The 13,796-nt window shown below is 40.8% G+C and overlaps 1 protein-coding gene across 1 annotated transcript in view; it reads left to right on the top strand.

Moving 5' to 3' along the window:
* The window catches only part of nid2a (nidogen 2a (osteonidogen)), a 64,435-nt gene that overhangs the window by 19,784 nt on the left and 30,855 nt on the right, over positions 1-13,796 (top strand). The window contains exons 7-14 of the mRNA XM_014411633.4: positions 749-1,054; positions 1,401-1,512; positions 4,193-4,232; positions 4,567-4,676; positions 4,773-4,906; positions 5,809-5,920; positions 6,244-6,444; positions 6,525-6,755. Of these exons, the coding sequence (XP_014267119.3) occupies positions 749-1,054; positions 1,401-1,512; positions 4,193-4,232; positions 4,567-4,676; positions 4,773-4,906; positions 5,809-5,920; positions 6,244-6,444; positions 6,525-6,755 (1,246 nt within the window). The remainder of the gene's footprint in view (positions 1-748; positions 1,055-1,400; positions 1,513-4,192; positions 4,233-4,566; positions 4,677-4,772; positions 4,907-5,808; positions 5,921-6,243; positions 6,445-6,524; positions 6,756-13,796) is intronic.

Genomic DNA, 13,796 nt, shown 5'->3' with positions numbered 1-13,796 from the left:
GCCAATAGCTGATCTCCCACTCCCAGTCTGGAGTTGTGGAATTGGCAGCACTGGTCTTTATGGGAGTAGCCCAAGCAGTCCAGCACAGTCTTCCAGACATCTTTAAAGTTCCCCTGAAAAACCGCTGGTAGGCTGAGCGCTGCTGCCTGCCCTTCCCCAGACAATAGGGGAAGCAGCCACACAGCCTTTTCCTCCACCAGCTGCTTACCAGCCTCCAACACTGTATCCTCAAACATATCCAAGACCAGCTGCGGTCATACGTCTCCACTGTCTTGTGTGGCATGATCAAAGAACCATGGTAAGTAGAGGCAGTTGAGTTGCGGCCCCAGACCAGACCACAAGGTTTTCCAGCACCGGGTTGTGCCGCTCGGCCTGGGCCTGCAGTTCTTCCATCTGCCCTCAGTTAACCACCGCCTGCTCCTATTGCACAGGGGAAGTTTTGCCACCATCTGATCCAGGGCTTAGACTTGTTTAACAGTACAATCTGTTGGTGTGACCCTTCTTTGGGTGTTGGGTGGAGTTGGCACCAGTGTAGGACATTTCTACCATTTTGGGCTTCCCAACAGATAAGACAGTCAGACACAACCCTCTTGTTATGATTGTTTTCACTGTTCTTTATCTTACACACTGTTTCTGATGTTCTTTTTAGATAATCCCCAGTCCAATCAGTTTTATTAGCTGCCACCACAACCTCAGACACCCATGCTGCTCTTTACTCTTCTGACTTTTCCATTGTTTTTCCTTCCAGGGCACCACCACCCCAGACTATGATGAGTTTGAAGAATATGTGGAGAATACGTTTGACCCTAATACCCAAGAAAGAGAAGATGATTATCCTTTAACAGGGAGGAACCCTGAATTCCAGCCTGCACCTGCTGATGGTGACCGATCAAGATTCCTTCTACCGCAAAACCATTATGGGAGCGACAATATACCATTGACCTTTGAACCTGTGTATGGTTTCGAGCCACCAGAGAGGCAGTACGCTTCCCCTAATCCTCCACAGACAGTCGCAGAGGGAGGTGCTCAGCAGCCCCAGGAACAGCAACCACAGGTAACAGTGGTTCAAATGTGCAAAGAACTGTAGTATAACCCACTAACCATTTATCATGCACAACTTGGTATTATGCACACCTTTTGCCATCACAACTGCCTTAGTTAGATATGAAAAAAGGGAATTGAAACAGCAGGGTTGTCAGGTGTTAAAAGGATTTTAAATTCAAAGGACAATTTAAGAAAATATCATGGTCATAGTGGAATGGTGTTGTCAACAAAATAATGAGAACATAGCGCAGATCATAACTTTCTGGATTATGATATTTGTAGAGAATTACAGCTACAGGCTTGGATTTTATTGCTTTCAATGCCAGAACATATTTCTCCTGTGTCTTCCTCTGCAGCTGCCTCTGAAAGTGGTGAATGTGCACACCCCACATAGAAATGCTCCGCCTCTTTCCCCTGGAGCACATGTGGTCAGTGTGGATGAAGAACAGGTTAATTTTGACACAGGAGGTAAGAAAAAAACAATGAGTATTTTTCTTTTTTTAAAACTTATCAGCAAACTTTATCCTAAAGAAGTGCACAGAGCAGTCAAATCAATATGTGGTACCTCACTGAATCGTCTAGATACACTTTCCAACAGTTTTCCAAGTTACTTCATAGTGTGCTCGTTTCACGCTTAGGCCAAAATAGGCCATTTAAAGGACGTCAGAAACAAAAGGACAGCTGGTCAAAAGTTCAGTCTTTTTCACAGTCAAGTTGTCATAGTGATAACTGGGCAAGTATACACTTTGTTTTGTTTTTCATGCAATTTTATTTATTTATTTGTCTTTGGATTCCTGTGACAATGAAGTGAGTCACATGAGACTATGTTTTGAGGAGCCATTCTAAAGAAAGCCACAGCCAAAAATGTGCCTATTTCACACAGCCACGTTTTGAACAGGCACAGTCAAACCCATACACATATACAGAGAGTGAATTCTCATAGCTGTCCTCTTTTCATATCAGTAACTTTGTCACTGCCTGCATGTGATGCATTTGGGGACATCTGTACATTGTAGCTATAACAAAATAACCTTGGTTGCACTTTCTCTACTCTTTGAAATTAGTTTCATGGAAAACGCTACCTCGCTGTCTTGGCCAGCTGCCGAGCGGTACCTAATACAATACTGCCGTTGTGCTGTGTAGCTACCAGGTGTGTGTGCTCACGCTCCCTCCCCTTCAAACTACTCCCACAGGATTTTGCCATAAATAAGAATGTGTTCTCAGTGAACCTCTTATATAAGGTCAAGCAAACTGTCTGTGTAAGTGAGTTCATCTTATTAGGTCAGTTTGGGAAAAAGAAACAGTTTTTTCTGAGAAGCCTTCGAGATCTGTCGCCAAGTGTTTAATGTTCTATCTGACATTTTTATGCATGTTTTTAGGAAAACAAGATATGTCTTTAAGCTCACTATTTTGTTGTAGAGCTATAGTAAAAGTGGAAACAGGCAGGATGGGATATGGAGCATCTTGCTGCTAAGGCCATTTTAGACCATATCTTGTAGACTTAAAGAATATCAGACTTCATGTACTAGTATACGTACATAGAGTATTTGGCTATATTTATCAAATCAAATCAAATCAAATTTATTCATAAGCACATTTAAAAACAACACAGGTTGAACCAAAGTGCTGTAGATAATGGAAATAGTAAACATTCATAGTAAAAAAACAATGAAAGACTAGCCACAATTAAAAGCTAAAGAATACAAGTGTGTTTTCAAGCGGGTTTTAAAAAAGGTCAAATGTCAAGTGCTATATTTATGTGTTTTGAAGTTTTTAGAAAGCACATTTATATTTTTCGGCATTTTTATGGATTTGATGTTTATGAAACTTGGAGTACAATTGTTACGTCTTTGTCTCCCTAGAAAATTCCAACGTCCCAAAAAGAGAGAAAGAAAATGAGAAAGTCAAAGAGAACAATGCACTCGCTCAGGAGTTATGCAAGCTCCATGTGATGTTTTTTGTTAAGAGAAGTTACTTAAGCATGTGAGGTTGTGGTCAGACTTGAGCAGTTCTAATAAGAATAGGCATTTAAGGTTTCAATCTAAATATCTTAAGTCAGCAGTTTTCTTGCTGACTCAGTTATTTATTTATTTTTTTGTCGATTCAAAGAAAAAAATTGTGCAGCATTCAAGTCAGAGACACTTTCAACAAATAAACAGTCTTTTAGTTTAGAGTCTATTTAGAGTCGTAGTCAGAACATGTATATGCTGTGAAGACATTGGGTCTCATCTTGGCCACATCCAAGGACTGTTTATTACTTGGTATTGAGGTTTAGGTTAATATTTGGCTTAGTTTAGGGTTGTGGTTAGCCAGTGAGTGGTGAGGGTTACAAGACTACACAATGTATTATGTCAATGAAGGTTCTCATTAAAGAGGAAAGATGTGCATGTGTGGATGTTTGAAGCAGGACTGCAGCAGCTGGTTTTCTTTTCATATAGCATCTTGGAGTGTATGCATATATGTCTGCATGTGTGTGTGCAAATTTCATGTTGTTCCACTCACCCCCAACCAGCTGCAGAGTCTCTTCCTGTTAAAAGAGTTTTTCCTTCCCACTGTCAGTAAGTTCTTGGTCATAGAGGGTCATCTGAATTCTTTGTGTTATTGTAGGGTCTTTACTTTGCAGTGTAACGCGCCTTGAGTTGACTGTTGGTGTGATCTGGTGCTATACAAATACATTTGAATTGAAGTTTTTGTACAATGTGTAGATTGGAGACAAAATATAAATTGTTCAAGTGAATCATCTTACCATCACTCATTTTCAGGTAAAAGTCATAAAAATAATATAGAATGTTGATCATTATAAAAGATTTTTCATAAATTTTGCAGAAGACATTCACAGATGATACAGAGGGAGATGTTGCAACAGTTTGAAAAGATAAGACTTAGTCGGAAAAACTCTTCTCCCCCTAAACCATCAGCAATATGAAGGTTTTGTCTGAGTAGCAACACTTACTGTTCAGGAGAATACTGCAAGTACCTGCGTCATAACAGAGAGCTTAAATGAATATGGCTGAGTGATGATGTCACCAGTGGAGCGCAAACTAACCAATGTAGTGGGTATAACTGAAGCATTAGAGTGGAAACATTAGGCTAATGAGTTTAAATGTCGTATCATGTATCCTCTAATCTTACTTTTTTTCTCTCATAGTGATTCAATATACTACAGAGAATAAGGAAACATGTGCCAGGTATGTAAAGAGTAGACATGCAATTTAATTTGCTTACCTACACAGCCAATCAGACATTGTTGGTAAGACATTGAAAAGACATCAAAGACAACTTTGTTAGGTGTCTTAACAACACTGAGATTTGTTCAAAACAGTGTAAAGAGTAAAAGTTGCTTTCTCAGAATCTGAAGATCTTTCTTAAAAAAGAAAAGCTCTTTCCTGCAGAAATAATATTTTAAGTTAGTGTCTGCTTGATCTGACACTTGTCCATTCTCATGCCTTGTCTGATGCCATGAATACATATCAAAAAAGCACCGATCGTACTTAAAACTACAACTTTCTCCTTCTCATTTAGATTCCTGCAGCAGTGCTCCCAGAATGCATTTTGCACTGACTATGCCACAGGCTTCTGCTGTCACTGCCAACCAGGCTTCTATGGAAATGGACGCCAGTGTCTGCCTGATGGTTAGATCTTGGCCATTTTTTCTAAGTGCTGTGCCCATTGATTGTCTTTACATATTAAAGCTGCTTTGTTGTGTGCGTTCTGTGCTGCTCATCCAGGTGCCCCCCAGCGTGTTAGCGGTAAGGTGAGCGGTACTGTGTATGTGGGATCGACTCCAGTATCGCTGAACAACATTGATCTCCATGCCTACATCGTGGTGGGAGACGGGAGGGCGTATACTGCGATCAGCGAGGTACAACCTGAAAAACAGCCCCATTAATCGTGTACAAGCTTCTTCTATATTGTAATTAAGATTAAAGCAGCCAGTACTTTTTCCATAACAAATTTAAGGAACCAATCTGGTAAGCTTTCAGAGTGGGGCTAACTTATCAGATCAGGAGATCAGGAGCAAGGTTTAACTTACAGTCATGAAAAAGAAAGTTTTCAGAGGACTGCACGTAGTCATGAGACAAACTAAGCATACCCGTACTGCTTCCACAGGAATTAAGAGGGTAACCCTAATACTTGGCTAATCGAATGTTTTTGATTAATTGACATCAGCAGGTTTGAGCACCTCTATAAAAGTTTTGTCAGTTTGCTGGTCTGGAGCATTGAGGTGTGTTAACATAATGGAAATCCCAGTGAATTCATTCCAATGTCAGACCAAGAACTACATGGGCATGCTGAGGCCTGTAGAGTCTGAGTCCTTCAATGTTTAATGTCATGATACCATCGTTATTTAATAAAAAAGTGCATGTATGGTTTGCTTTGAAGTGTTATCAGGAGGAAGCCTCTAAGAACATGACAGCACAGCTTAGGTTTTCCACTTTGCATCTGAACAAATCACAAGACTTCTGAAACAATGTTCTTTGGATGGATGAAACTAAAGTTTGGCTATAATGCTCAACACCAAATAAGGAGGAAACCAAACACAGCATATCAGCACAAACACCTGATATAGTGTCCATTGGGGGAATTCGATTCGAATTTTTTTCAACCACAATTTTTTCAAATCCACCTTGGATTTAATCATTTTTAAGTAAAGGAAATTGAAATATGTTGGTTAAAAAGCCTCTGAAAAAAATGAACATCTTAATGTCTTGCGTCATTTATGTAAACTTAGTCAACTTAGCAAACATTATCCCTCTTGGTCAGGTACCAGAACCAGTGGGCTGGGCACTGATGCCAGTTGCACCCATTGGAGAGCTATTTGGATGGCTGTTTGCTTTGGAGCTGCAGAATAGCCAAGCGGGATTCAAACTGACAGGTAAACATGTTTGCACAGTTTTTTGCCTTGTACGTCCTGACTCTTGACATTCTGGAGAGACATGAGGGAACTCCTTAATAGCAAGGACATCGTGCGTCTGTTTCTTTGCATGTGTGTGTTTCTGGTCTCCCAGCCAGATGTAGTGTCTCCAGGGATGTGATGTGATATCAGTCTTCCCCCTCCCCTCACTAATGGGAAACAGCTGTGTGGTTGTGTTAGTGTGTAACTATTGTAGACACTGCACTTTTTCTGAAATGTAGCTTCTGCATGTTTGTTATATATAAACCAGTAAATAAAAGATTGATGATTATTTGTGTTACAAGGTGCTGAGTTCAGTCGTCACGCAGAGGTTGTATTTTACCCTGGGAACCAGCGCTTGTCAATTATTCAGACGGCCCGTGGCCTCGATGACCACAACCACCTAACCGTGGGTACTGTAATCAGCGGCAGTGTGCCCTTCCTTCCTCCTGGTGCTGAAGTTACCATGGAGCCCTTCAAAGAGACTTACCAGTACTACCCCTCAGGTAAAGTCAAGGATTGAACAGCATACATCATTCGATTGCCCTTTTTGTTGCTTAAAGTGACTCCATCTCTCTTTCTACAGTTGCAACCTCCACCTCTATTAGAGAGTATTCAGTGGTTACAGCAGACCGAGGGTCCGAGTCCTTCTCTTTCCAGCTGAAACAGAATATCACCTACCGTGACTGCCCACACAACAACCAAGCTGCCACCCCAGAGACTTTGCAGATCCTTATGGAGAGGGTGTTTGTCATGTTCGTGAAGGAGGAGCGGATCCTGAGATACGCCATCACCAACAAAATCAGCCCAGTTAGAGGTGAGACAAACTATGTTTACAGAGATCACACTTTAATAGCAATTCACAGGTGGTCCAGTTACTGTATATACTACATATTTACTCATATAATGTGTGAGTTTTAACATGGTAGTGTTTTCTTAAATCGACCATAGCAAGTAGTGCCTTGACCTGAAGTAAAGTGAACATTTGCGACTTGTCAAGCCTCTGACCACACGTAATGCAAAGTTCTTATAAAATCAAGTCAACAAATTTACACACATAAACAGCAAACAACAACACAACACAACAGTAGTTTAAAAGCCTGAAGTGCTGTATTTATTTAAGTATTTATTGTCCAGCAATAAATAATAATAAGAATAACATAAAATTTTAGCTAACATTAGCAGGAAGAATTTGTCTACTGAAGCCTGTCTAGACAGAAATGTGCTCGCCAAGCGATTGCTATGGCCCACATCAAAAGGGCGTTTGATTCATGAAGGGACTGTTTGGTTTCGGAATAATATTTGTCTTTCCCTGCCGACAGAGACAGATTGCAAGCTCACATAAGAAAATACTGTCTTGAGTAGTTGCCCCTTGTTATAAAATTATAAAAGTATTCGGTAAATCAACTACATTTTCTTTACGCTGTAATTGCCAGCATGGGTGTGGTTAGCAGGCCAGCTGGCATTTTTTGTGCCAAAAGTGAAAAAGTTATCATTTTCATGATACTTGGTATATAGATATAGGTATTTAGTGCACATGCCATTCCCCTACTTGTAATATAAGATAAATAACGCATGGTACAATGGACAGTGTTTACAAGGTTGCACACATTTTATGAACCTAAACTCATGAAAAGATAACTGACACTGCAGTTCACTTAATGACTGGAGTTGTCGATAACTGTGACAGTTTTTGAGCTGAGATTTTTCTTTAAATGGTAAATGGACTGATTGTTATATAGCGCTTTTTTACTCTCCTAGAGTACTCAAAACCCTCTATGCAATATGCCACGTTCACACAAGCACTGTCTTCTATGCTTTTAACTCCTTAGTAACTACCATTCACACACATTCATAGTCCAATGGACGCATTGGAGAGCAACCTGGGGTTAATATCTTGCCCAAGGATATTTGGCATGCAGACTGGGAAAGCCAGGGATCGAACCTTCCAATCAGTAGATGACCTGCTCTACCTCCTGAGCTACAGCAGTAAATGCTGCCATTATGTAAACTGTTTCCCAGCAAGCTGTCATAAAAACATCTACTAGATACTCTGATACATGATACAGTCATACATGATGACCAAAAAAACAGGCTGTTCTCCAAACTGAAACAATTTAAAGTTTTAAATCAACAAATCTTATGGTTCTAATGGCTAAATGGATTTCAGACCATCCCTGTCATGTGTATTTTATGATCTACCAGTTGTGTCTGTTTGCGTATGGCATTCCATATGGACAGTTTCTGGTGAGGGGTTTTCACCCACCGCAAACATCTTCCTGTGCAGTCTTCCAAAACCCCAACTGCACGTTGCTGGATGCAGATCAAGCTGTCTGTTGTCGAATGCTAACTGGTTGACAAGTGGGCCGTAACAGCAAAGGGAGCCGCAACAGAGTTCGCCAGAGGAAAGAGAGAAGCACACAAAACTCCATCAAAGATAATAATAAAAAATACAAAATGAAAACCACAGATAGTGACTGCAGTGGACACGTCCCATCATTTTTAACACTTGCTTTCACTTCAGCTCTTTGTATGTTATAACTTGGATGGACCAACAACACAAGCCAGACTAGTCCCGAGAATGGTTGTACCACATATTTTGTAACTTCAGTCTTTCAGCTTCAGTCAACGCCTACAGTGTTGGAAACATGACTTCTCTTCCAGAGCCTTTAACCATTCAGCTATTAATTATTGCAGGGTTGCCACAGAAACCTCAGCCAAACCAATGGCACAGAGTTGGATAGAGCACAGGTTTAAGAACACATGCTGTGGATTTACAGATTGAAACCATAGAAAATGTTGTCATAATGTCTCCATTTTCACTTCAGTGTCTACCATGGTGCAGACACACCAGACCCTTTTAAGGATAATTTGAACCACAGTTTACGTCACAGCTGTCACAGCTGTCTTTAAGGATTTTAACGAATTCAGCTGCAGATGAATCCAGACATGTGTTAACACAGTTAACGAAAAGAGCTGGTCAAGGAGTGAAAACTGTAGATAGGCCAACAGAATTTAATGAGAACTTAGCATGAGTGGGGGAAAAAATCTCAGAGTGTTGAAAAAAAAGATTTGCCTTACTGTTTAAAAGCACCTTCTGTTTCCAGAGCACAAGCCAAAACCACCAAACCAGAACTGGTTTGGTTCTGTGGAATTTGCCCCCAAGTTTGTGTTCTGCCTTATCGTCTGCAACCTAGGAATAAAAAAGTAATGTGCTTGGAATACTACTTAGTAATTATTATAATTATTGAAGTATTATTGGTACAACTGACTATGTTTACAACTTTTATGGACAGAATTTTTTAGGAGCCATGAAGAGGCAGAGGATATGAGTTTTAGTAAACTCACTTTCACACTGGATCCACTTGTGTGAAGTGGCTGACAATTAGCAGCTCAGAGTCTGAGTCTCTGGTTCTCAGCTGAGAAACTGTGGATGGCCTCTCCAGGATGGGAAGGAGGGTATTTAAAAGTACCTCTCTTCTGTGGAACCAGCTCCCACTTTGGAATTGGGAGATAGACGACCTTTATTCTAGATTTAAGATTAGGCTCAAAACTTTCCCTTTTGATGAAGCTTATAGTAAGGATTGGATGACAGGTGACACTGAACCCTCCCTTGGTACGTCCCAATAGACTTAGGCTGCTGGGGGTTTCCCATGGTGCACTGAGCATTTCTTCTTCTTCTTCACCTTAATCTAATGATCAAGGAACTGACCTCACAGCCCATTATTCCTTCAGTGGGCTGGTTTCAGTCATTATGCAAATGTGCTGTTTATAAGATTGGGGAAACCTGCAGTCAGCTGAGACTGAAGAAGTCACTTGGATGGGTGACGAAACGTTTCTCCCACTGAAAACGCTACCTCCAGATGAACAGAATCAACCTTTTGGAACACAGCATCGTATTTCATCATTAGTTACTGTTAATCTCTGGCTGACTTCCACATTGTCTCTTTGGTTCAGTCTTCCTTTCTTACCCCTCCCCAACCAGTCACAACAGATGGCTGTACCTCCATGAGCCTGGCTGTGCTGGAGTTTTCTTCAATTCATTTTAATTAGATTTTATTCGTAATGTCAAATCACAACAACAGTTGCCTTAAGGGGCTTTATATTGTAAGATAAAGACCCTAAAAATTTAGAGAGGAAACCTCCAACAATAAGATAACCCCCTATTAGCTAAGGCTTTGGAGAAAGTGGGAAGAAAAACTTCCTTTTAACAGGAAGAAACCTCTGGCAGAACCAGAAATTTAGGGAGGGGCAGACGTTGCTACCACCGGTTGGGGGTGAGGGGAGGAAGACAAATCAAAGACATCTGCTTTCTGTTAAAAGAGAGTGGGGTTATCTGATTGTTGGGGTTTTCTCTGTAGTATTTTAGGGTCTTTACCTTAGAATACAAAGCCTCTTGAGGCAACTGTTTTTGTGATTTGGTTCTATATAAATTGAATTGAATTGAATTGAATTGAATTGAATTGAATTGAATTGAATTGAAATGAAATGAATTGAATGATCTCCCTGTGTTTGCGTGGGTTCCCTCCCACCGTCCAAAGACATGCAGCTTGTGGGGATAGGTTAATTGGATAATCCAAATTGCCACTAGGTGTGAATGTGAGTGTGAATGGTTGTCTGTCCCTATGTGTTAGCCCTGCGACAGACTGGCGACCTGTCCAGGGTGTACCCCGCCTTTTGCCTTATGACAGCTGGGATAGGCTCCAGCGCCCCCCGCGACCCTGAAAAGGATAAGCGGAAGCGAATGGATGGATGGAATGGACATTAATATAGTTTTACTAATAGAAGGTGTAGCATTCTCATGTGATGCGACAAGCCAATGATCACTCTGGATGTTAGTCCGCTGTAAAACTTTAATGCGTACCCCAGCGTTAAAACACAATGCCAGTACCGGAAAAACAAAACTCCTGCCACCATGCTATTGGACCACAGTTACGGCAGGTCTCATAAACAAATATTGCTTGGCAATCATTTAATGATTCAATAATCAATGATCTACAGAAGGTAAACCTGAAATTAGCTGCTAGCTACTTTTCGCTGCGTTGGTCACAGAATAGTAACTGTAGGCAGTTAGGTCCAGTGATATCCAAGGTATGGGTTGGATTTGAATGTGTTTGGGGAGTGTGTGTGGTTGACAGGCATATTTGATGTTATCTTTTCTATTTACAGTTTTATCGTTGTTAAAGCTTTACTGCACCCAAGTGAATGGTAAATCAAGCACTTTGAGAATCACAGAGGTCTTTGTGGCTTGCTAAGCCAAAGAAAAGATCCTTTTAGATGAATTATGTTACATTAGATGAAAAGTTTTTCAACAATTTTTCCCGCGTTGTTTTTAATTTTTATGTCCATTACCTTCATCTGCTCTCCTTAAAATAATGGAAGAAAAAATGTTCATAGATATATAAATACAGGACAGAACATGTGTTGTGTTCTTTTTCTGTCAACATGCAGCAGTTGTGCTGTCTTTACCCACTTTGTCTGCTGAAAAGCAGATAGTGACAGTTGGATACGTGACCTTGTAAGATGACGGGAAAAAGAAGTCTGAAAAAGAATTTGAGACAGACACCACCACCTTGTTTTTGGATTCAGACCAGGAATCTGTCATTGAGACGTCAGCACGCTGATTAAAAACGTTATGATGACATATCTCACACATGCACATGCTCACACACAATGATCCACCCAGACCACAGCTGGAAGAGCTTTTGGGGATAAGGGATTTTGTAAACATGGGTTAAGTATGAGCCTGTCACACAGAGGGCATACATATGTGCTGTGGAGTGGGGGGTGTCTTGAATGGGGGTTGCCAGGTAGAATAGCTGACTAGTGATGTCATGAGAATTGTGGAAGAAAAGACGCTGAACTGACAGGTAAACCTGTCATACGCTTTATTAAACTGCAAATTAACTAGTTGTGGTATAGTTTATTGAGGGCCCCCTATTTTCAATGATTTAATTTAATCTAATGTAGCCACCTGTTATTTAAAGTATTGGAGTAAATAGTTTTGAAGTAAATATTTGAAATTATTCATCCATCTGGAGCCTATCCCAGCTGTCTTAGGGTGAGAGGCAGGGTACATCCTGGACAGGTCACCAGTCTGTCTCAGGGCTAACAGATAGACAAAGACAACCATTCGCACTCACATTCACACCCATAGGCAATTTAGTGTTTTCCTATCCCCACTAACTGCATGTCTTTGGACTGTGGAAGGAAGCCGGAGCAACCGGGGAGAACCCACGCAACATGGGGAGAACATGTAAACTCCGCACAGAAAGACCCCACCGTGCCACGGTGCCGCTAAAATGATTCATCCATCCATTCGCTTCCGCTTATCCTTTTCAGGGTCGCGCGGGGCGCTGAAACCTATCTCAGCTGTCATGGGGCGAGAGGCGGGGTACACCCTGGACAGGTCGCCAGTCTGTCGCAGGGCTAACATACAGAGACAGACAATCATTTGCACTCACACTCACTCCCGCATTCACACCTGTGGCCAATTTAGCATTTTAGACCTAAAGTGATTCATATTTATCTTACTTATCTGGATTTTGCTTTGAACAAACATCTCGTCATTTTAAAGAGTCTGAGTCTGTTAATGAGACTCGGGCCCCTGTTGTACATTCCCCGTAGTGCAAAAGCCAAAGCTGCATATTTTAAAAGAACTACATGTTAATTGCCCCCATGTTTTAAGCACCATGCCTGCAGTTAGTTTTTTATTTGCAGCCTCACTTTAGCTAACTGTTGACACCACTATGGATTCATTTGGGTAGTTTTCTCCTTAGCTGTGCCGGGTTGTTTTTTCTTTTAGCCCGATAAACCACTTAAATCCAGCTTTCAGTGCGTTCAGATGATTTAGTGTTGCTGGACTTTAAGTGTCCAGTGCATAAACCCAGTTTGTTTGTGTCTACGTGTTTATGCGTGTGTGGAGGAGATTTTTGAAAAGCAACAGGTGGGAAACTGCACTCACCACTTTGATGATGATGATGATGATGATGATGTGTGTGTGTGTGTGTGTGTGTGTGCGTGCGTGCTTCTCCCATTCTCTCTCTCTTTAATTATCCCTCAGCCTTTTCTACAGTCCATGTGTATCTCACCCTCTCATCTCCCCTTTTTTACCGCCACATTCAGACTTTGCAGGGTCTCTCTCTCTCTCTCTCTCTCTCTCTCTCTCTCTCTCTCTCTGATAATGAGCCAAAATTGCTCTCTGGCCTCAGGAGATGAAAACAAGCTGCGTGTGTGTATGTTTGTTTTTGTTTATGTGCAAGTGTGTTGTTGTTTATGGCATATGATGAAGCTGACAGTAAAGCAAAAGTCCAGCATGAAACACTCTAAGATTATTAAAAACAGATATTATAACAGATGTGTTCATGTGCATAACTGAGAATATTTTACATCCCAGCCAACTGGAGCCGACTAACTATAGATGTCCTTGAAATAAAAGCGAAACCATGCAGACACTGAAGGTTTGTGTTTGAGCCGAATCTAAATTCCATATTTGGGCCAATATTTAAATTGTGTGGGTAGAAGGAATATTTAAAGAATGCCTGAGCAGTGTGGGGTATTTTACATTAGATAATATTTTTACATGACACGAGACCAAAGTTATCGATCAAAGATGCTGAGACTTGTTTTAACGACACTATAATATTGCTTAATGTTAAAGTTATAATAATACAAAAAAATAAGAGTTGGAGCATTCTTATAACAGGATCATTGCTGTATCCTGCTGTACAGAGCAAATTTGAACTTTAAGCATATGTATTCATCTTTAACATTTCTATTTTTTCCCCCATGGTTTTCTTTGCTCTTTTGTTTATATTTCCGATTTTCTCAAAATTCGTCTGAGGTTTGTTTTTGAAAT

This window comes from Maylandia zebra, linkage group LG23 (assembly GCF_041146795.1).
Source record: "Maylandia zebra isolate NMK-2024a linkage group LG23, Mzebra_GT3a, whole genome shotgun sequence".
Taxonomy (NCBI): Eukaryota; Metazoa; Chordata; class Actinopteri; order Cichliformes; family Cichlidae; genus Maylandia; species Maylandia zebra.
The sequence above is the reverse complement of the archived record's forward strand: the minus strand, read 5'-3'. Positions and strand labels throughout refer to the sequence as shown.